General features: G+C 38.9%; 1 protein-coding gene across 2 annotated transcripts in view; it reads right to left on the bottom strand.

Moving 5' to 3' along the window:
* INO80 (INO80 complex subunit) overlaps positions 1–24169 on the bottom strand; it is a 123329-nt gene that overhangs the window by 52067 nt on the left and 47093 nt on the right. For both annotated transcript variants that reach the window (XM_006778077.2, XM_015557571.1), the window contains exons 16-24: positions 23204–23288; positions 22172–22289; positions 20269–20354; positions 15917–16084; positions 15569–15702; positions 14980–15047; positions 13947–14040; positions 12775–12946; positions 3299–3439 (exon numbers count right to left, since the gene is read on the bottom strand). In XM_006778077.2, the coding sequence (XP_006778140.1) occupies positions 3299–3439; positions 12775–12946; positions 13947–14040; positions 14980–15047; positions 15569–15702; positions 15917–16084; positions 20269–20354; positions 22172–22289; positions 23204–23288 (1066 nt within the window). The remainder of the gene's footprint in view (positions 1–3298; positions 3440–12774; positions 12947–13946; positions 14041–14979; positions 15048–15568; positions 15703–15916; positions 16085–20268; positions 20355–22171; positions 22290–23203; positions 23289–24169) is intronic.

The following is a 24169-nucleotide window of genomic DNA, read 5'->3' as shown; positions in this document are numbered from 1 at the left end:
GGTTGTTGTGTTGTTTATTTTGTAGATCAGCAGAACTTATATAAAAGACTTTGGGTCCACAGTCTCAAAATGAAAAATCAAAAGCTAGAAACTTAGACTGAAGGAATACGATCACAGTGACACAGGGGAAAACGTTTTCCCTGCCTGGGACTCAGTACTAGGCAGTCTTAATAGTTTAAAAACAAACCAACTTTCTTCAGTTATAAACTTTCACCTATTTCCCAACTTTCATTTTGCTGATATCCTTCCAAGTCCAGGATTGAAACTGGGAGGTTTGCAAGGCACAGTTCTTAGTGAAATATTTTTTAATGTTTTGATAAGCTTCTTTGGCAGGAGCCCTGGATCAAGATATATGCAGAATCATAGAATGTCATGTTGTGAATACGTAAGCAGCAAACTCATGAGGTTCAAGGGGGGCAAACAAGTCCATTTCTACTTAAATCCTGCTTTCTAAGTCAGCTCTGTCCTAGATAGACAGCCTTGACCCACGTGGTCTTCCTGATGGTTCAGAAACAGGGGGCAATGAAGCATGACATACTATTTTCCCCTTCCCACAAATGGAAATGCATACTCCTTTCAGTACCACATAAGCTAACCTGTTTCTTGCTTCATTAACTTCCTAAACTAAAGTATCTCAGGGGCTGCCTCCTCAAGCATTCAACGCGTCCTTCCTGAGGACATGTATATTCCTGCTCTAGCTCTAAGAAGCGTGACCGCTCCAAGCGCTACAATTTTTTAATAAGATGAATTTCCAGGTCTAGTTTATGACCCCTGCAGAATTATGTTCTGGGCTAATGAGAAAACAGCTCCTATAATTCCTTCCTTAATGGCACAGTTCTTCCTGAACTGACCCTAGTTTTCATAGCATGTGCCAGGAAAATTTGTCTTAATTCAAGGCCAAGGTTGAGGATTCAAAGGAAGTCAGTTTCTCTCCATCACAGATGGGTGAGAAATAAATATAATTAAGACATTGCATGAAATGTTGCCTTATAATCCAGGCCTGATCTCAAAGTTAAGAATTTGTGTATGTGTATATAAAATACCCAGACATGTTTAAAGCTCTTTTCCCTGTCCTCATAACCATCATGTAAGTACTCCCATTTTCAGGAGGGGCTGAGTAGGATGGTGGAAAGGAGCCCTTTCGTCCAATCATAAAAGCTTTCTCCTATTCTAACTGCTTCCACATCTTTATACACTATGGCAGTCTTCAAGCTACTTTTTATTGTTCTTTATGGAAACAGCAGCACAATGCATGGCAGTTTAGACCAGCAGTTGCCAACCGGTGGTCCGTGAGGTCTAAAAGGTTGGCAACCTTGGTTTAGACTTCTACCTCCTCCAAAAACAATACTCTGAAGTACAGTTGGGGTGCAGATGTGTGACTATGTTCAGAAAATAGGATTGTTCTTCAGAGTGGTTGCCTACAGACCTTGGAATGGTAAAAACGAAGAATTTTTATGTCCATAAATGCAATTATAGTTCAAGGCAGCTCACTTTTTATTGGCTCCATAAAATACTGGGAATATGAAAAGTAAAAATATCTTGACATAGGGCTCTCAAAAATCTATACTTCCTCTTATCAGGCCTCGCGGTATACACGTCATATTAGGAGAGTGAGAAGGAAACAAACCACACAACCATGAAGCCTGAAGGCTGCTTTCTATGGAAGCACTGGCTTTAGATGTTTCCTAAAAAAAGTGCATTTCTCCGTATCAACTGGATAATCAATGTAAATCACATGAAGAGGACAGCAGCAAGGGAATCAAATTCATGTAACACAGGACCAGCAGAAAGAAATCTAGGCAGGCAGGAGTCCACGGGACTGAATATCATCATCTCATTTCCAGTCATCATCTTTCTTTGGACCCTCTGCCGGATTCTGATCTTTGATAACTTAATAAAGATGCAAGCTGATATAAATGATGGTGGGAAAAATCACTAAGGAAGATTCAAAAGACTCTTCCTTCTCTGAATAGAACTGTGAAAAAGTAAACTTGCTAGGATGAGTGGAGGAAACAGAAAAAAGCACACAGAAGGGTAAGAAATGTCAGCCTCTTAAAGAGTCTCCTGGCTATGGAAGTTGCCCCTTAAAGCAAAAGAAAACAAGACAGAAAGACAGAAACTTGATCTTTGCTCAAACCAAAGTCTAGTCACATCTCTACTCTGCTTCTCTTCCCTCCATCTCCTTCTCTGAGGTTGTATCTGGCACTGATCAATAAGGACAGGAAGAGAGAAGACGTAAGCAAAGCAAACCACCACAGTATGCCAAGGGGGCAGCCTTTGCAGCAATGCTGTCAACAATCACCGGAGTGCCCTGTTTTAGTAAACAGGTGATAGGAAGAATCCAACAGTGCTCAAAGTTAAAGCTGCAACATAAACCCCCAGTCTATAAATAAGACCATGACTGCTAAATGGCAAATACTGCACAACAGTCACTTTTCAGAAGGAACATACTTGTGAACCACAGTGCAGGCAGGACTGCTGAGGAAAGTGAGAACACCAGACTAAGAAGTTTCTTGAAGCCAGAGTGTTATGTTTCCTTTTGTTATTTGGAGACTGCGCTGAGGCGATAAGGCCAGATCAAATCTCCCTGCCAATCTGGCCCCCTCCTCTGAAAAATCCTCAAAAACCTCAACGCAGGTGACAAATGGCTCTCTCTTCTTTTCAAATATTCCACTGTCCCTGACCTGTTGTCAAATATCACAATTGTTGTTGGGTGATAATCTACCTGACAGATGGCCTGCTGCCATGGTAGATTAGAGCCCCTGACTAAATGAGAGCAACTACAGGAGAGACAAGGTCAGGGGGAAAAAACCACAACTATCTACCATTCAACTATTCTTTTTAAATTTTTAATTTTTTAATCCTCACCTGAGGATATGCCTTTACTGATTTTAGAGAGAGATGGACAGGTGAGGGAGGGGAGGAAGGAGGGAGGGAGGAACAACGATGGGTTGCCTCCCTCATGTGCCCCGACAGGGGGTTCGAACCCATAACCTGGTATATGCCCAGACTGGGAAGCAAACTCATGACCTTCTGGCGCATAGGAGGCTGCCTCCAACCAACTAAGCCACACCGGCCAGGGTCAATACAATTCTTAAACTAACCCAGTTCAAGGTGAGAAGTGCTGTCTTGGGAAAGCCAAGATGGTGGTGAGGACGCTTTTTCTAAATACTAAGAATCTGTATGTTTCTCAAGGTCCAAATAGCTTAAAACAGTTGTTTACGATATGGATGCCTTGAAAATTTGTTTATTTCTTCCAATACCATCTACTTTGTCTCTTCCCTTCTGTGGCACTTACTCGTGGACTGGCCACACACAAAAAAGATGGTAGCTCAGTGAGCAGGCAGCAACGAAGCGAGGAGGTAGCTGATCTCCGCTGATGGATGACCTGGTCTGAGTAGCCACTCACTGCTTTACAGTGGCTGCTGAAAACCAGAGACTACAAAACAAAAAGTCAAATTAGTGCCATTGATAATTATGGTTAATCAAAACTGGGGAAAATATCACAAGTTAAACATCTGATTTAAAGGCATTCTTCCTAGTATATATTATTAATTCTAATAAACAAACACTACTTAGAACCAAAAGTATAATATAGACAAAGTCCATACTAATTTCAAAATGTGGTTTTATTAAAGTACCTAATCATCATTTCTAATTCTACCTTTTTCTGGAAAAGATGCTGTTAATTATAAATGGTGATACAAAACCTTCATTAGAGAAAACACTATGTAATGTATGTGCTGGGACGTTTGGTTCATTTGTTATACCATGGATGCAAACTCATGTCTTTTTTTTTTAAATATGTTTTTATTGATTTTAGAGTGACAGAGGAAGGGGGAGGGAGAAAAACATCAATGAGAGAAACATCAATTGGCTGCCTCTTGCACAACCCCTACTGGGGATCGAGCCCACAATCTGGGCATGCGCCCTGATCAGGAATCAAACCGGCAACTGCTCAGAGCATAGGGCAACAATCAAACTGAGCAACATCGGCCAGGGTGCAACCTCATGTCTTGAGTTAAAAACAATGATAACCAACAAAATTTCCTTCTAAATTTTTCTTCTTCTTTTTTTAAATATATTTTATTGGTCTTTTACAGAGAGGAAGGGAGAGAGATAGAGAGTTAGAAACATCGATGAGAGAGAAACATCGATCAGCTGCCTCCTGCACACCCCCCACTGGGGATGTGCCCGCAACCAAGGTACATGCCCTTGACCGGAATCGAACCGGGGACCTTTCAGTCCGCAGGCCGACGCTCTATCCGCTGAGCCAAGCCAGTTTCGGCCTAAATTTTTCTTTAAGGCAAATCTGCTTAGCATCACGTGTGTACTAACATAGTACAGTGTAATTCTAGTGAGGTTAGCTATTTTATTTATGCAGTGACATCAATACAAGTGGTCAGGAAGAAGAAACAGTATTTCTTTAGTTCCTCTACCTATTATTTAAAAAATATAAATTCTTCATTTAGATTACTGTACATTTTCTTTTTAGTTTCTTTTATTGTTAATCCTCACTGGAGTATAGATATTTCCCCCCTTCCTCATTGATTCTTTTGAGAGTGGAACGAAAGAGGGAAGGGGAGAGAGAAATATCCATGTGCAAGAAATACACTGATTGGTTGCTTCCTGCATGTGCCCCAACTAGGCCTGGGAATCAAACCTGCAACCTAGGTACATGTCCTTGACTGGAAATCGAATCTGAAACCCTTCAGTGCTCAGGCTGATGCTCTAACCACTGAGCGATGCCAGGCAGGGCAAAAATACATTTTCAGAGACTCCACAGCTCATGTTAAAGCTTCAGTTTACAGCCATTCATATAAAGTATGGCATTTGTCAGTGAGATTACATTATTCTATTTTTAAAAACATATTTTTATTGATTTCAGAGAGGAAGGGAGAGGGAGAGCGAGATAGAAACAACGATGAGAGAGTACCACTGATTGGCTGCCTCCTGCATGCCCCCCACTGGGGATCGAGCCCACAACCTGGGCATGTGCCCTTGACCAGAATCAAACCTGGGACCCTTCAGTCCGCAGGCCGACGCTCTATCCACTAAGCCAAACCAGCTAGGGCTACATTGTTTTATATAACAGATGCAGTTCTTTCTTCAGTGTTAGACATTTATTGTTGGATCCTCATTTTTTATTACTTCTGTTTTACTGGCTTCTTAAATAAGGCAGGTTGATAACTTAAGTAACTGTATAGATGAAGATAATACACAACGTAGTCAAATTTATACATTGCTGTAAAGTCAAGAAAAAACAAACTGCTAGATGAACAGTTACCAGCATCCTCTGCAGGACAATAGCTATAGTTCCAGTACCCAAAACTTCCAGTACCATATCTTCAAGGTGTCTTTATTCAATACATATCTTCTCCCAAAGTAAATGGGTTCTTTAGGATCACAGTTTAAGAGAAGTCACCTCAAATTGTCTAGTAGGACATGTGTATCATAATCAGCTTCCATGACACAATTAACATCTAAATAATGGTCATGAACAAAATAAAAGGCTTTAACTGTCTCCAGAACAGGTGGGCCAGCTTCAGTGGTTTCTAATCACACCATAGGAAGTCTTTACAATGCTTTATTACAATGGTGGGTCCATGTAGTTTTACTCAGCCAGTGGTTGAGCATCAACCTATGCACCAGAAGGTTGTACAGTTCGATTCCCAGTCAGGGCACATGCCCCGATTGTGGGCTCAATCCCTGGTGTGGGGCATGCAGGGGGCAGCCAACCAATGATTCTCTCTCATCATTGTTTCCTTCTCCCTCTCCCTTCCTCTTTGAAGTCAATTAAAAAAAAACCTAAAAAATATACAAGACACAAAAAACCACACCACCACCAAAATAATGGTGGGTTCATGTAGTTTTTTTTCTTTTTTTTTTTTTTTAAATATATTTTATTGATTTTTTACAGAGAGGAAGGGAGAGAGATAGAGAGTTAGAAACATCGATGAGAGAGAAACATCGACCAGCTGCCTCCTGCACACTCCCTACTGGGGATGTGCCCACAACCCAGGTACATGCCCCTGACCGGAATCGAACCTGGGACCTTTCAGTCCACAGGCCGACGCTCTATCCACTGAGCCACACCGGTTTCGGCAGGTTCATGTAGTTTTGATGTGCTTGACCTTTTTCTCTAGATACTGAGGTCCCTGTTATTACCCACAAAAGAATTCGAAGCTTCTGATAGTTTTTTGTTGTTGTTAATCCTCACCCGAGGATATTTTTTTTCTGTTGCCTTTCAGAGAGAGTGAGAAGGAGGGAAGGAGGGGGAGATAGATAGCCAGGTATGTGCCCTGACTGGGATTTGAACCCACAACATTTTGGTGTAGGGATGATGCTCCAACCAACTGAGCCACCCAGCCAGGGCTTACCTAAAGACTTTGAATTCTTTACTAACTTCTAAAGAAAAATAAACAAACAATGTCTCTGTCAGGGATTTCTTAGTCACCCTCATTTTAAGTATTCTCAAATGGCAAAAACCAACAGAACCCTATTTTTATTTCACTCCTAGCTTATATAAGTAAAAGATGAAAGGATAGCCCTAGCTGGTTTGGCTCAGTGGATAGAGCATCAATCGTCCTGTGGACTGAAGGGTCCCAGGTTCTATTCCGGTCAAGTTCACATGCCTGGGTTACAGGCTCGATCCCCAGTAGGGGGGGTGCAGGAGGCAACCAATCAATGATTCTCATCATTAATGTTTCTTTCTCTCCCTCTCCCTTCATCTTTGAAATCAATAAAAAATATATTTTAAAAAATCCTTAAAATAAAAAAAAATAAAAAGATAAATATTTCCTTCAATTATTTTCTCTTCAACATTATAGTTATTAATAAGAAAGGGATACAACTTTCACGGTAGAAAGTCCTTTTAACACAATATGTCATTTGTCATAAAGTTCTAGAAAAAGTCCAACAATTCTATTTCCAGAGATGGTCATTCTCAAATTAGGACATGTTCACTTATCTTATAGGAGCTAGGTTAAAATGACAGTCTTGTCCTAGCTGGTTTTGCTCAGTGGATAGAGCATCAGCCTGAGGACTGAACGGTCCTGGGTTCGATTCTGGTAAAGGGCACATGCCAGGGTTGTGGGCTCGATCCCCAGTGGGGGGCGTGCAGGAGGCAGCTGATCAATGATTCTCTCTCATCATTGATGTTTCTATCTCTCCCTCTCCGAGAGGAAAAAAACATTGATGTGAGAGAGAAACATTGATGAATTGCCTCTTGTAAGCACCTGGACTGGGAGGGGAGATAGATAGCCAGGTATGTGCCCTGACTGGGATTTGAACCCACAACATTTTGGTGTAGGGATGATGCTCCAACCAACTGAGCCACCCAGCCAGGGCTTACCTAAAGACTTTGAATTCTTTACTAACTTCTAAAGAAAAATAAACAAACAATGTCTCTGTCAGGGATTTCTTAGTCACCCTCATTTTAAGTATTCTCAAATGGCAAAAACCAACAGAACCCTATTTTTATTTCACTCCTAGCTTATATAAGTAAAAGATGAAAGGATAGCCCTAGCTGGTTTGGCTCAGTGGATAGAGCATCAGCCTGAGGACTGAACGGTCCTGGGTTCGATTCTGGTAAAGGGCACATGCCAGGGTTGTGGGCTCGATCCCCAGTGGGGGGCGTGCAGGAGGCAGCTGATCAATGATTCTCTCTCATCATTGATGTTTCTATCTCTCCCTCTCCCTTCCTCTCTGAAATCAATAAAAATATATTTTAAAAAAAAGATGGTAGTCTCATTGGAAGTCACGAAGTCAAGGTGATTTATAAACTTCTGATTCCTGATTAAAAAAAAAAAATTCACAGGTCAAAATGTTCAACATATACAGCCTTAGCTTTAGAGAAACCCTGACTGCTGCTGCCCGATTTTACTCAATCTATACTTTTCTAGAGTATATCCTCTTAACACTGATTCTACTCAACCTTCCTTAGTACAGGAGTCCATTAACGGTGCCACACTATCCACATTCTCTTCACATAAATGACATGAACTGCCAGACACAGAAAAATTCAACATGTAACAAAGAAGAACACAAAGGACACCGTAAACGCCACTGTGTAGGAAGCTTAAGGGGACAGGACAGAAACGAAGGGTCACTATTTCTTTAGTCTATTTTGGCCTAAAAGAAATTAGAAAAAAAGAAACAGAATGTCACACTGTAAGAGATGTAACTTGGTTATAATGTGTCCTAGGTTTTGCTATTCTGTTGTCTCTTCCTCATGTTTTTGAATGTCTCATTACATTGTTGACAATGGCAGCTGTAAGCATCTTGCTGCCAGCAGTGAAATCAACCTTTTGTAATTCTTTTGGCCCCATGTAAAAGTCAAGTGAAAATAAGTAGGACAGAATGATAGAAAACACAGACGTTTTCCCCTCAGATACAGACATACCCATTTATACATAAAAAATAAAAAATATATAAAAAATATATGTATATTGATTTCAGAGAGGAAGGGAGAGGGAGAAATAGAAACATCAATGATGAGAAACATTGATGGGCTGCTTCCTGCAACTCCCCACCCCCACCCCCAATGGGGATCGAGTCCGCAACCCAGCATGTACCCTGACCCGGAATCAACCATGACCTCCTGGTTCATAGGTCGACGCTCAACCACTAAGCCCAGCAAGCTGGGTCCATTTATACATTTTTAAAATTGATATTTAGAGAGCAGAAGGGAGAGAAATATTGATGTGAGAGAGAAACATTGATCGGTTGCCTCCCGCACATGCCCCGACCAGGATTGAACTCAAAACCCGGGTATGTGCCCTGACCAGGAATCAAACCTTTCAGTGTATAGGAAGATGCTCCAACTGAGCCACACTGGCTAGAGCTAGACTTACCCATTTAAAAAGGGTTCATACTTTGCTCTTCATGTCTTATTTAAATTTAAAAGCATGCTTATGTTAACATTAGTTCTTGGTTACTTAGAAACTGATTTTTTGGTTCTTAACATCAAATTTAGATATAGAGAAAAGGTCTCACTTTATTTTTTGATGAAAATCCTTTTTTTTATTTCAGAGAGGTAGGGGGAGGGAGAGAGAAAGAGATAGAAATATCACTGATGAGAGAGAATCATTGATCAGCTGCCTCCTACACACCCTTTATTGGAGATTGAACCCACAACCGGGGCATGTGCCCTGACTGGAAATCAAACTGTGACCTAATGGTTCATAGGTCGATGCTCAACCACTGTGTCACACTGGTTGGGCAAAAGGTCTCATTTTAAGTGAAAGGGCATAATGTTTATAAATCACCTGCTAGACTACATGGATTCTATTTTCAGAGATATTCTAAGTGATCAAACAAAAAAGGGGAAAGTAAAATAGAGACAAAGTCTGACCACAATATCTTCCCAGGGCTTTCTACAAGAGGTGTTGGCAGCTCTCACAATCTAAGGAAATGATAGACAGATAGATAGATAGATACTGTAGTTGCAAATTAACATTTAGTGAGAAAGTTTTTTTTAAAAATATATTTTTATTGATTTCAGAAAGGAAGAGAGAGATAGAAACATCAATGATGAGAGGGATTGCCCCCTGCACGTTGGACCGAGCCAGCAACCCAGGCGTGTGCCCTTGACTGGAATCAAACCCGGGACCCTTCAGTCCGCAGGCTGACGCTCCATCCACTGAGCCAAACCAGCTGGCAGCAAGAAAGTTTTTGAAAACTTCCTGTTTGGGGGATTCTTCCTCAATAGTCAAAGCTCTCTAAGCATTTAATAAAGAACAGTGTTTAAAACTTAAACAGACACCACTCTTTAAAAAATATTATGTTTAGATCCTTTTGTATATTTTAAATTCCAAAATCTGAAATGCTCCCAATTTCATGAGGTAGTTGGCTTACTACAGATGGAGCGTATATAAGCTTTCAATACATATGATGCCTAATTACCATGAAAACAATTTCACTGAGACTGAGACAGGAGATGGAATCAATGCTGGTGCTCTGTTCCTGTCAATCATCATTCTTAACATTTAACTGGTTATAGTATAAAATCTGTTTTTTCTCCCCAAAAGATGGCTTTTCCTACAGATTCTGGTTTTTGTCTTTATTCTTCTAAAAAAAATATTAAAAATAAAAAAGATTCATATGTGTGAGACTTGAATTTTTTTTTTTTTTAGACTTGCATTCTTTAATCCCTGCAAAACCATACAACAAAGGAGTTCTGGCTAAAGCCCACAGTGGCAAGGAAGTATGTGATAATAAATTTATGAAAGTTTTTAAGTAAATACTATTACTTCTTGAAATTCTCACCAGCAAAGTAGGGTGGAGCACAATGAAATTAATTGGAACATAGCATAACAAAAGAAGAAAATATCAGAGAAGCATTCATGTCAAGAAAGAGATTTTTAAAAGGCCCCAAACTTTGTTCAAAACAACAGTGTCATCTGTTATTCCCTTGATGTTTATGTATTATCCCAAAGGCAATATGGATGGTACTTGAACTCTGTAACACAGAATTCAAATTTCATATTCACTGCCAGGTGAGAACAAGGGTATACTGGAGGGGAAAAAGGAGGCTCTCACTGTCCAGATTCATTACATTCATGCAGGGTTGGGGTGGGGGTAAAGGGAGAGAAAGACGTTAGGATTGGGTTAGAATGATGAATATGATCTCAAGTAGTATGTGATCTGAGATAGCTTACCAAGAATAAGATGACAACATGTAGCTAAGTCAACACTCATTATCTATCCTCAGAAGAATAAGAACAAAGCCTTCACCTCAGTTCTGATGATAGAAAGCTGTATTTAGAAGACAGGCTACTGGAACAATACCTACTACTGTATATAAACGAAATGAAGGCATAAAAGGGAACAGAATGAAGGATTCTCGGCCTTAAGAGGATAAAGCTGACTATGTGAAAATTGATTCAAAGCTAATTTGGTAGCTACAAAGGAATTTTATTTTATTTATTTTTTTAAATATATTTCTTTATTGATTTCAGAGAGGAAGGGAGGAGAGATAGAAACATCAATGATGAGAGAGAATCATTGACCGACTGCCTCCTGCACACCCCCCACTGGGGAACGAGCCTGAAACCAAGGTACATGCCCTTAATCAGAATCAAACCCGAGACCCTTCAGTCCATGGGCCGATGCTCTAGCCACTGAGCCCAACCAGCTATGGCAGAGGGACACTACAACCAAGATTACTTAACCAGCAAAGCTATCATTCAGAATTGAAGGGCAGATAAAGAGCTTCACAGATAAGGAAAAGCTAAAGGAATTCATCACCACCAAACCGGTATTATATGAAATGCTGAAAGGTATCCTTTAAGAAGAGGAAGAAGAAGAAAAAGGTAAAGATACAAATTATGAACAACAAATATGCATCTATCAACAAGTGAATCTAAGAATCAAGTGAATAAATAATCTGATGAACAGAATGAACTGGTGATTATAATAGAATCAGGGACATAGAAAGGGAATGGACTCACTATTCTTGGGGCGGAAAGGGGTGTGGGGGGTGCGGGAAGAGACTGGAAAAAAATAGTATACCTATGGATGGGGGGGGGGCGTGTAAGGGCAGACGGTGGGGTGGCAACCAGGTGGAGGGGAGTTATGGGGAGGAAAAGAGAAACAACTGTAATAATCTGAACAATAAAGAATTAATTTGTAAAAAAAGAAACTATTGCAAAAAAAAAGACTAATGACCCATTAAATGTTTAAAAAGATACAAGAAAAATGTCCTACTTTCTAATCTAGTTGAAGAACTATAATATAAACATGCAAATCTCTTTTCAACTCTCCAGTGCTACCCATTTCATTGAGAATAAAATCCAAATCCTTAGCAATAATTTATGAGGCCCCCTAGGATCTGGACATACATCTATCACCTTATTTCCTGTCACTTTCCCCTTCACCTATTTTACAATGGCCAATAATTACATGAAAAAGTACTCAACATCATTATTTTCCAAGACAATGCAATTTAAAACCATGAACTACCACCACAAATTAAAAAACATGGACTGAAAATACCAGTTATAGGCAAGGATGATGAACATAACAGCAAATCTCTCACAATGCTGGTGGAAGTGTAAATTGTAAAACCATTTTGGAAAACGTTTGGCAGTGGCTACTAAATCTAAACATACATATACCTGATTATACAGCAATCCCACTTCATTGGGACATAAACCCCAAAGTAATTAGTGCTTATGCTCATCAAAGGCATGTAAAGAACGTGCATAGCCCTTTTATTCGTAAAAGCTCAAAACTGGAAACAATCTAAATATCCACCAACAGAACAGATTAATAGCATTAAAAAAGAATGCTATAATGCAACATAGATGAATCTCATAGATATAATATTGAGAGAAAGAAACTAGACACAAAAGAGTACATACTGATAATTCTATTTTCATAAAGTTCAAAAGACAAAAATAATCTGTGATAATAGAAGTAGTATAGTGATTACTTTTCTTTATTGATTTGTTCTGAATGAGAGGTATTAAATGGGAAGTAGCACGAGGGAGGCTTCTCTGGGTGCTAGAAATGTCCTATATCTTAATGTAGGTAGTTGTTGCACAAGTATTTTACACATGTATAAATTCAGAGAGTTGTGAATTTAAGGTCTGTGTTACAGTAAAGTTATATATAAAACATATGTTTATATATACATACAAATATCAATATACAGCTTCCACTCCTCTGGGAACTTTTGGCTCTGTCAGGCCATTATTTATTTTATTGCTTCTTTTACTGAAAAGGGAATGGAGTACTACTTGGATAGCTGATGCTGAAATAATTGCTTACCTTTAACAAAGGGCAGCTGCAAAGGTTGGGAAAGGAGAGTGGAAAATTAACTCCCAGAAGGAAATCCTTGTTGCTCAGATATCTCTGCTGGCTCTCCCCTTCTGGCTCTCCCCAGGAGCGCAGCTGATGGAGCCTGTAGGAGGCTTTCAGAGACAGGAAAAGAGCTAACCATCTGAAACAAATCACAGCAGACATGCTTATTCAGTGCTCCATGGAGGTTTGAGGGTTGTTCACAGCAGTGAGGAACTTTGTCTCTTATAACATATGTCTTTTCTAAATATTGAGCATTTTAGAAACAGTTCTTCCCTACTTTGAGATAAAACCATTTCATATTTCTGTTCTAAAATTCTACCTTTTGCATGACTTGGCTTGCTACTATGAAAGCTAAAATCCTCCATAAAGCTCATCTCAGTATTGAAGAATATTCAATCCTACCACAAAAACTCTATCATAAAAACATCCTCCTATTAGGGAGAGAGCTTTGCCTAATGAGGTCACTATTTATTACATAAAGGCAAGGTAATAAAATAAGGGAAAGCCATTATTACAAAGAATAAGATCATAGAACTAAGTTTCCCAGAACATTTAAGGCAGGCTATGCTGTAATCACTACTAACTAAAGGAATCATTACCCATCATTTGCCCTATGGATGCGAATAAAATATAGTAGACTAACTAGAAATTAAGAAGACCTGAAGACCTGGTAGCACGTGGGAGGAGAGTCTGATGTTCTTATTTATGGTATATCATGAGGTATCCAGCAATTATTAAATGATCAAAAGAAAATTATGACTTCTTAGTATAAATTTTCTTTTTAAAAATATTTTTATTGATATCAGAGAGAGGAAGGGAGAGGGAGAGATAGAAACATCAAAATGATGAAAGAGAATCACTGATTGGCTGCCTCCTGCACGCCACACACTAGGGATTGAGCCTGCAACCTGGACATGTGCCCTGACCGGGAATCAAACGCTGACCTCCCAATTCAGAGGTTGATGCTCAATCACTAAGTCATGCTGGCAAGGCCCTAATATAAATTTTCAACAACACAAAAAGAATGAGAGGCTCTGTAAGATGTAACATTAAATATTTAACCTTCATAGTATTCATCCTTTGACCTTGTTTATTTCCAATGGCTCTCTCATCAAACAACGAGCAAACTCCTCACTCACCTGGCCAAAAGTCCCTGAAGCATAAGGTTTGCCATTTCTGCTGGCGATACATCAATAAAGCGAAGGAAAGAAAAACAGCTTTCTTCATTAACACCTGGAATATCAAAGGACAAAGTTAATCTCAATAACAAGCCAAGAGATAATACTCAACTAAAACCTGTTCGCTAAACTGCTGAATTTTGGCTTAATAATAAAAACATTTTAAAGATTCTGAACCACAGCTACTTTGATGAAAGTCAGGGTGTCATATTTTTGTACCACAATCTTAAGTAGACTAGGCAGACCTATGAGATATGGCACAGATGAGCTACAGTGAAGTTGGCTCATTAGTTATATTTGGGGTTTTAGATCCTTGGCTAACTGCCTTCTTCTTTTTATCATGCCAGACCAAAAGAAAAAGAAAAAAGCAAAGGACAGAAGTAAGAGATTCTGAACTATTGAACCTTTGCCTTAATACTACGGACAATGTCCTAAGTTGAGAAGCTTCTTTTCCTTAGACTATTAAGAATCTTGCGCCGAAACCGGTTTGGCTCAGTGGATAGAGCGTCAGCCTGCGGACTGAAAGATCCCAGGTTCGATTCCGGTCAAGGGCATGTACCTGGGTTGCGGGCACATCCCCAGTAGGAGATGTGCAGGAGGCAGCTGATCGATGTTTCTCTCTCATTGATATTTCTAGCTCTCTATCTCTCTCCCTTCCTCTCTGTAAAAAATCAATAAAATATATTAAAAAAAAAAAGAATCTTGCACTGTTTCTGTCATGTCTTAAGAGTGTAAGAAATTCTTAAGAGTCAGGTATGAAATGAAGCTGGAAGGTCAACGTAATATTTTTTTATTGCTTCCTGTTATAGTCACAAATCATAGCATCTATAGATGAAGATGACTAATTTACTTAAATCTTATCAAGACTTTATAAATAAAAACCTAGCATGCAGGCAAACCACTATTAGTTCCAAATCCGTCATTCAACAAAACAAAGAGAAACATCCTGATAAATCCTTGGCAAACTTTCCTTCCCAAAGATAAAAACACATACCTTTTCTGTGAAAGAGAGACTGTTGGATATAGTCTGGTGCAAATGGAGAAAGAAGAACCCTTAACCACCTGTAAAGCAAGTAAATAAAGTAAATCCAAACCCAAATTTATTTGATTTTTAAAAATATGTATTTTTATTGATTTCAGAGAGGAAGGGAGAGGGAGAGATAGAAACATCCTCAGAGAGAGAACAATTGATGGCTGCCTCCTGCACGCCCCTGACTGGGGATTGAGCCTGCAACCTGGGCATGTGCCTGACCAGGAATCAAACTGTGACTTCCTGGTTCATAGGTTGACAAGAAACCACTGAGCAACACAGGCCTCTTTTATAGATCTCTTTTGGAGCAAGTGCATATTTGCACACAGGAGCGTATTTCTCATTTGGAAAAGCAACCAGAAGTGGCTAGGGCCTTTAAGGTCATCCAGTTAGGTAAACCCTTGACAGTGCACAGATTTTCCTACCACAAGATCCCTTAACCCAGTTTAATTATGTTTTAGTGAGGAATTCATTCTCCACTAAGATTTTCTCCACAATCCCACATATTACAAAAACACTCTTTTAGAGTAAACAGATAGTAATATTTGCTCACCTGTCTCGTGAATGGTTGAAGACCCTGATCTGTCCGTGATGGTAGATAAATTTTGAAATCTGGTATGGCTTTAGGGAAATATGAAATGGAGACCAAGTTTCTTGTCGTTCAAATAACTCTGGGTGATTACACACCTAAGAGAAAGGGAAAGAACACAACATTGTTATGTGCAAACATCACTCTATGAAATGATGGGGGATCCCAAACCCTGAATGTTTACCTTTGTGAACAAATACTTTGCCATTTTCATCTCTTTTTAAAAACATTTATTTGGTATCAAGGTTAGAGGCCTTTTACTTGAAGTGAGTTAATAAAGACAACGCCAGGGCAACTGATCTAAGCTCTTACCTTTCTAAACTGCATGACCAGATTCATGAGGCTGCTGGTGGTGGTCTGTGCTTGCTGGGTAGAGCCCATAGAAGACTGCAGTAAATCCTCAATAGAAATTTTGTTCTTTAGAGCTTGATAGAGTAGCTTTTGTCGACTGGTCAGTTGGCAATACATTAGAATCTCAATCTAAAAATCAGTGAAAACATTTATATTTTGAAAAACAGTTTAGAAGGAAATTCAGTATCAACATAAAGTTAAAAACACATGTAAGCCAGATGATTGAAAAAACAATATGTGTATCTCTAGAAACACATTATCTCTATAAATCTGTGATGTGGTTAATTATCCAGAAATGTTTTTTTTCCTTGACTCTCTTTCCATCACTCAATCTACATACTGTCCCTGGGAAATTTATTCCATTTCCAATAGCACCAATTATTGCCCATCACAGTGACTTACACAAAAATATATCCCTAAACTCCCCTAGCCCCATACTGTCAACTGCCTACTACAATAAAATAGTACCACTCAGAGAGTGCACAGCAGTTTTATGTTTTTAATAAAAAAATGTTTTTATTGATTTCAGACAGAGGAAGGGGGAGGGAGAGAGAGAAACATCAGTGATGAAAGAAAATCAATTTCCATCAGTGTCTCCTACAGGGGATCGAACCCTAAACCTGGTATGTGCCCTGACCAGGAATCGAACCGTGACCTCCTGGTTCATGGATGATGCCCAACCATTGATCCACACCAGCTGGGCAAAGCAGTTTTATATGTCACATATCAGAAAACAATTATCTTTTCCACAATTTACTAAATTGATTAACAGCATTACCACTCACTGAGTTGCCCAAGAGAAACTTTAGTCAGCTTTGATTTCTTCTCTCTCTCATACCCCATGTTTAATAATTTCCTAAGTCCCTCAACTCAACCTAGAAATTTACTTATTTACTTTTTTATTTTATTTTATTATTAATTTCAGAGAGGAAGGGAGAGGGGGAGAGAAACATCCTATATAATAAAAGCCTAATATACTAAGTGTCCGGTTGTCCATTCAACTAATCAAAGCATTGAATGCTAAGGCTGCTCAACCACTCACTATGACATGCACTGACCACAGGACAGACAATCAATTGGTCGACCAATCACTATGATGTGCACTGACCACCAGGGGGCAGATGCTCCGACCGTTAGATTAGTTTGCTTGCTGGAGTCCCGCCAATCGGGATTGAGCAAGACAGGCTGGACATGCCCTGGAGCCCTCCTACAGTCTGTCCCCAGCTGGCCAACTTCTTGCGTCCCTCCCAGCCCCAAGTGCACCAATGGGTTCCCTCAGCCTGGCCTGTGCCCTCTCGAAATCCGGGACCCCTGGGGATGTTGGAGAGCCGGTTTCAACCCGATCCTGCAGGTCAGGCCAAGGGACCCCACTGGCGCATGAATTCATGCACCAGCCTCTAGTCAATGATAAGAGAGATTCATCGACTGGCTGCCTCTTGCATGCTCCCTATTGGGGGCTGTAACAGAGGCACATGCCCTTGACTGGAATAGAACCTGGGACTCCCTGAGTCCATAGTTGATGCTCTAGCCCAGCCGTGGGCAAACTACGGCCCGCGGGCCGGATCCGGCCCGTTCGGCTGTTCTATCCAGTCCGCGGAGCTGAAAGAGAGGAGGGTTCTCTTGCTCTCCCCTCCGCTCCTTCACCAGCAGCAGTGTTAACATGTATTAGTTCACACAAACACTCCATCCATGCTTTTGTTCCGGCCCTCCGGTCCAGTTTAAGAACCCATTGTGGCCCTCGAGACAAAAAGTTTGCCCACCCCTGCTCTAGCCACTAAACCAAACCGGCTAGGGCTAGAAATTTACCTCTAACCACTTTTTATGACCATTCCCATTGTGTTATTCTGGAGTCTTCCTGCTGCCAGCCAGTCTCTCCTGATCCTAAAGAAGTTTTCTTACAAATTTTGTAATTCAACTACTGAAAAAACCTTCAATGTACATTTCTGCCTATAGTGAAATATTAAAAATTCTCCAATAGGTAGAAAAGACCTTCCATAATCTAACCCACCCAATTGTCCCAGTCTTATTGCTATGTCTTCCTACATACCTTAGCAAGCATGGTCTGAATAATGTTTGCCAAACATACTGTATATTTGAATGTTGCTCTACCTTTGTTCACACTGCTCTTGTTGCCTAGCACCCCCTTTCTATAATTTTCCTAGTAAATGACAACTCGTTATTCCAGATCTACCTCACATATCATCCCTGCTTTGATGCCATCTATAATCCTCCCTAAGAGAACTACTCCCTTATCTATGTTCCCATTATAGTTCACATAGACAATCATTGTATCTCTATGACACGGTATTAGTTACTTGTCTCCTTTGGAAATCTGAACAGAAACTGGAGACTTTACATATCTATAAGTACCAGTGGATGGCATGCAATAAATAACTATATTAAATAGTATTATTTACTAGATCAGAAACATTACTGATGCCTAAGAAATGTACACTATATACAGTGGTTAAGAATCATACTACATCTTCTGCCGAAACCGGTTTGGCTCAGTGGATAGAGCGTCGGCCTGCGGACTGAAGTGTCCCGGGTTCGATTCTGGTCAAGGGCATGTACCTGGGTTGCGGGCACATCCCCAGTGGGAGATGTGCAGGAGGCAGCTGATCGATGTTTCTAACTCTCTATCTCTCTCCCTTCCTCTCTGGAAAAAATCAATAAAAATATATATTAAAAAAAACAAACCAAAAAACCGTACTACATCATCTGATCACCTCCCTACTGACCACTAACAGAATTATGACACTGCTATTGTTTTCTAAGTACTCTGTGATAAAAAAAAAAAAAAGCCTCAAGGATCCATTTTTTTAAATAAAGTATATTCCTTCTATCAGGTACATCTGTGTGACAGTGCTCTTTAATTAAAATCTGCCAGTTTCACAAAACAGCCACCAAGATTTTTAAAAAAGAAATAAAACAAAGGTACACTGCTCCTTTCTTTGAAGGTGTGCATCACCACCACAATCTTCCAAAGAGAGTTACTAATTTCAAAACAATCCATCCTTTTGACAGTGATAGAGAAGAACTACCTGATATTATCAGGATCTGGAAAGCTGCCTTTGTTAGAAACAAGCAGACTCTGTGGAATATGGAAAAAACTCCAAAGGACTGAGAACTGGTAGAAAAAAGAAGGAAGGAGAATATGGGGAGAATTCACAGGAGAATTATAGAAGTCTGGTAAAGATACCTGGCCTGTGATATTTATAAACCAAAATTATTGGCTTTATATGAGAAAAAATATTATAACCCAAAGCACATTAAATTTCAAAATCTAACTCTCAGTTGCAGAAATACAAGAAACAGAGGAACACGTTTGACAACACCAGGATGATGTAATTTGCAAAATCTAGTATGTGGGAAACTCTATAGGACAAATAACTTAGTTTCTTCAACAACGAATGCAAGAGAAAGCAGAGAGAGGGATTAAAAGATACTTAAGCCCTGGTTGGTTGCTCAGTGGTTAGAGCGTCAGCCCAAGGACGGAAGGGTTGCCGGTTTGATTCCCAATCAAGGGCATGTACCTTGGTGCAGTCTCAATCCCTGTCCCTGTCTGGGAGAGTGTGGGAGGCGACCAATCAATGTGTCTCTCTCACATTGAGGTCTCTTTTCCTCTCTCCCTTCCTCCTTCCCTCTCTCCCTCTCACTCTCTCTAAAAACCAATGGAAAATATGCTCAGGTGAGGATTTAAAAAGATAAAAAGACACTTAAGAGACATGTCACCCAAATGCTATATGTGGATCTTGCTTGGATTCTGATTTCAAAAATCTAATTCTGAGAGTGAGAGTGAAAAAGAGGCGAGAATGAACTAGGGATATCTGAGCACTGACTGCTATGTAATACTACAATAAAGTAATTGTCATTTTCAGTAGGGGCAATAATATGTGGTTATGTATTTTTTAAAAGACCAAATTTTTAAAGATACATATGAAAATTTTCATCAATGAAATAAAAGATATCTGGGATCTGCTTCAGAATAATCTAGAAGGGTGGGGATAGCCATGAGTTGATCACTGTTGAAGCTGTTTGGTGACTACAAAAAGGTACATTATATTATGTTTTCTACTTTCATAATATTTCAAATTCTCCATAAATGACTATAAAACAAAAAGAAAAAATATTACTTGCTATGATTATTTGACTCATATGAAATCTTTGATCCATTCAGGTTTAAAGGTCTTCTCTCAATCAAACTAATTACTTTTCAAGTAAACATTTACAAAGAAACATTTTTTTCTCCCAGGAACCCTAAGGTGGTGCCTATTAAGGCTTAATAAACTCATGAGGTTTTCTTTCCTTACCTTGTCAGACAATTCATTTTCTACATCTTTCTTGATTCTCCTCAGCATAAATGGCTTCAAGATCATGTGTAAGCGAGAGAGCTGATCTGAAATGCCAGGAGGAACCCCCCATAAGTAATACATTATTTCAATTTAACACAAACAAAAAAAAGTCATAAACATCTCTCACTAAACTGTTTTAACACCTTTTGGCTTAATGATTCTATCAAAGAAGGCTGAAACACATTTTTTTTCCCAAGTAGGAGACCAAGGAATCTGAATTTTCTGGAGTATTTTTGTATAGTCAACTGGGCAAATGTATTTTTCTCTTACTCAGACCAACAAAGACCACCTTATTTTTATTAGAATGCACCTTTATAATGTTTAAGGGACATTTTTATCAATAAAATAGGGTTCTCATATAGGTCTAATGCAAGCTATCTGTGGCTCCCAATGATCCTCAAAATCATGTTTTCAAATTATGTCAGCAAATAACAACTTGTAGTATAAGAAATTACTAAGGACTTTTCTAATAGTTAAAAGATGTCACTTCATGTTTATGAAACAAACACATGATTCTCTCAAAAGACAATACTCAACAAGATCAATAGTACTGACACACAATGTTAAAAATGTTCACGGTAGAAACAAATTTTAATATAAACAGAAACTAGTATTTTCAGTTTTTATCACAGGAAAAAGCCTTACCCCATTCCACAAAAAACAGAATTCTGATGGGAATTTTTCAGGCTCTATGTGGAAATCTGACTCTGCCTACTCTGCCTTGATTAGCCAACAATACAGTAAAACCTTGCTATACAGACTAATTTGGGTGAGGAGGTGTCTGTTAAAGCAGAAAGTCCGTTGCATAATAAAGTAGGTTTTCTGAATGTGAATGTTAAAAAATTGACAAATTAGTTAACCTGTTTTTACTCACGTAGACATGTTTGTGTAATTAAAATTAAGTATGTATGAAAAGTTTAACTTTCACAAAAAAGTTTTCTGCATGTATCACTGTAATTTTACATTTATACTAAGTGGGTCTAATAAACGTGTGCATTCACCAGCCACCTCACGTCAACAAATGCATGCAGCTAGGGTGTAGCTTAGTGAACATGGAAACATCCGGCACGGCATGCATTAAAACTGCTGCAGAAAGTCACACCACAACACAACAGAACCAATTACTGCGCCCAATGAGATGTGATCGCGTGCTAATCATTCACTGAAGATTGTTTACAAGCGGTGACTCTTGGATTTAAATATGTAGAATATAGTTGTAGCTATGTAACATTTATTTATTTTGGCAAAATTACTACAGTCCTTTAACAAAAACAAAAAACTTGATAATTTAATTATAAGCAATCTTGGTTAAAAGCGTTTTAAAATTAACAGGGTTTTCATTTTCACATATGACACACGGACCAGAAATTTTGTCCGCTAAATTGAAAGTCCTTTAAATCAAGGTCCACAAAATTGAGGGCTTACTGTACAGCAACATCACCTGAATCAATTAGTCCTTTTTTAAAGCCTTTTAAACATAAACAAAGTACATATATATATATTTTTACTTGTAATATTGTTTACTCAACTTGATTGCTAAAGATAATGTCCTTCAAACATGAAAAACTGACCTAAACATGACATCCAAACAAAGGACCATAATAGCTTCTAGTTACTGTATCTATTATTAAATTGTTCTTTTTATCTCAATTACTTCTTTCTCTTTAGACAAATATCCCAATCAAGAGGAACCTGTTCTTTTTTTTCTTTTTCTTTATTAAGGTATTACATATGTGTCCCTATCCCCCCACCCCCAACAAATCATAAGTATACGATAAGAAAAATTCTACATATAGAAAAAGCATACAATTATGTCTTTGTCTAAACTGATTCATAGAAGAAAGTTCATAAAAGTACTCACTCTCATCAATGGCAGATTTGTTTTCGGCATGGCTCTCAATGTCCTTGGAAAACCACTCATTAAATTCCTCATGTGAATCAAATAATGTTGGCATAATAAAATGCAGCAGAGCCCAGAGCTATAAACAAAAGAAAAGTGAAATAGCTGCAGAGCAACAAAATGACAGTGTGAGGGTTTGGAGAGAGAGTGAAAGTTGCAGGTATGTGTGTATGTCTGTGTCTCATGCATGTGTATGTGTGAGTGAATGAGAGGGACAGAAACAGTGTGTGGGCACATGCCTCATCACCCAATACTAATTCTATAAAGTGCTATGCAAAATGTAGTTACTTTTCAATGAATTTCGAACTAAAAGTCTGAAAATGCACGACCACCTCAGATTTTGCGGTGGAATAGTTTTAAAGACCTTACACATATTAAAAAACCCATTCCACAATTGTGTAACATCTGAGGTAACATAACTTGCTAATAATAACTCCAGGGGTTAACAAATTATAATCTGTCGTGCCAAGTCTGGCCTGCCATCTATTTTTACAAATAAAGTTTTAGTGAACATAGCCACATTTACTCATTTATGTATCATCTGTGGCTGCTTAAATATTATAATGGCAAGGTTAAATAGTGTGACAGTGACTGGCCAGTAAAGTCTAAAATATTTACTATCTGGCTCTTTACAGAAAGTTTTCTAACCCCTGTTATAGAAGATCAATTATCTTCCTAAAGAAAAAAATGTTACCTTTTCATTCTAGCATAAAAACATCTCTGCTTTGGATGGGTAGCATCCCTAATGTGGTCACTGTTTATTATATAAATACAAAGAAATAAAGGAACTTATTTGCTTTTTGCCAGAGAATTAAAAAATAGGAATGATGCCAAAAAACCCACTTAGGGTAAGCTATGTTCAAATTCTTCTTTATGTGGGAATTATAATTTGCACAGAGTACTAATACTCAAGGTTGGCATGTGTGAAGACTTCTATTCTCTGCTGGAGCCATTCTGTTTAATGCAGACCTAAAACTGAGACCTAGTGCCTACCTCTGCCATGGTGTTCTGAATGGGGGTCCCAGTTAGCAGAAGCCGATTCCGACACTGGAACTGCAAGAGGATCTTCCAACGAACACTGTCCAATAAGATGAATTAAAAATTCCAAGTTAGCTATAAATCTTTCTCCACCCTACCAAGTCCCCATATTTCTAAAAATGTTTTCCAGAAAAATAACAAACACACAGAATGAACTACTCCACTATGTACACAATTGGAAAATATTATTCCACAAGGCTGAGGACAAGACATTTCAGAGGACTGATTTCTGCCTCTATACTGAAAATATGGGACTAGGCTTTAGGAAAAAAAGGCCCCAAACAGGCAGAGAGGGATCCTTTCTGGCTTGATAAAACTCCTCTTTGTGCTCACACAAACCAGTTCATTATAAGGCACTTATCTGTAGTAGGAAGCTTTAAAATTGATTTTAGGGAAAGCCCGTGAGAAGAAAATACAAAGAGAACCTATCATCTATGGCTATGAACATTTCCTACTTTGAAATAGTGCAATATGAAGTAATGCCCTTCAGATGATGGAATGTTCCATGGAAAATACCATCCTGCCAGTTAACATGGACCTTTAAAGAAGTCCTATGTGTTCACCAACAGTTAATAAAAATGCCTCAAACTCAAGGTTTAATACTTCTGAATAACACTTTATAGCCAAACACTCGTTTACTATTCAGTTTGGAAACTTAAAAGTATTAGAATATTTTTCCTGGCTGGTGTGGCATACTGCACTGGAGGGTTGCCGGTTCAATTCCTGGTCAAGGGCACATACCTGGGTTGCAGGTTCCATCTTTAGCCCCAGTAGAAGTGCATGAGGGAGGCAACCAATTGATGTATCTCTCTCACATCCATGTTTCTCTCTCTCCCTCTCCTCCAGCCTCTCAAAAAAAAAAAATCAATAGAAAAAATACTCTCGGGTAAGGATTAACAACAACAACAAAAAGTTATTGGA

The sequence above is a fragment of the Myotis davidii genome, unplaced genomic scaffold, assembly GCF_000327345.1.
Source record: "Myotis davidii unplaced genomic scaffold, ASM32734v1 scaffold46, whole genome shotgun sequence".
Taxonomy (NCBI): domain Eukaryota; kingdom Metazoa; phylum Chordata; class Mammalia; order Chiroptera; family Vespertilionidae; genus Myotis; species Myotis davidii.
The sequence above is the reverse complement of the archived record's forward strand: the minus strand, read 5'-3'. Positions and strand labels throughout refer to the sequence as shown.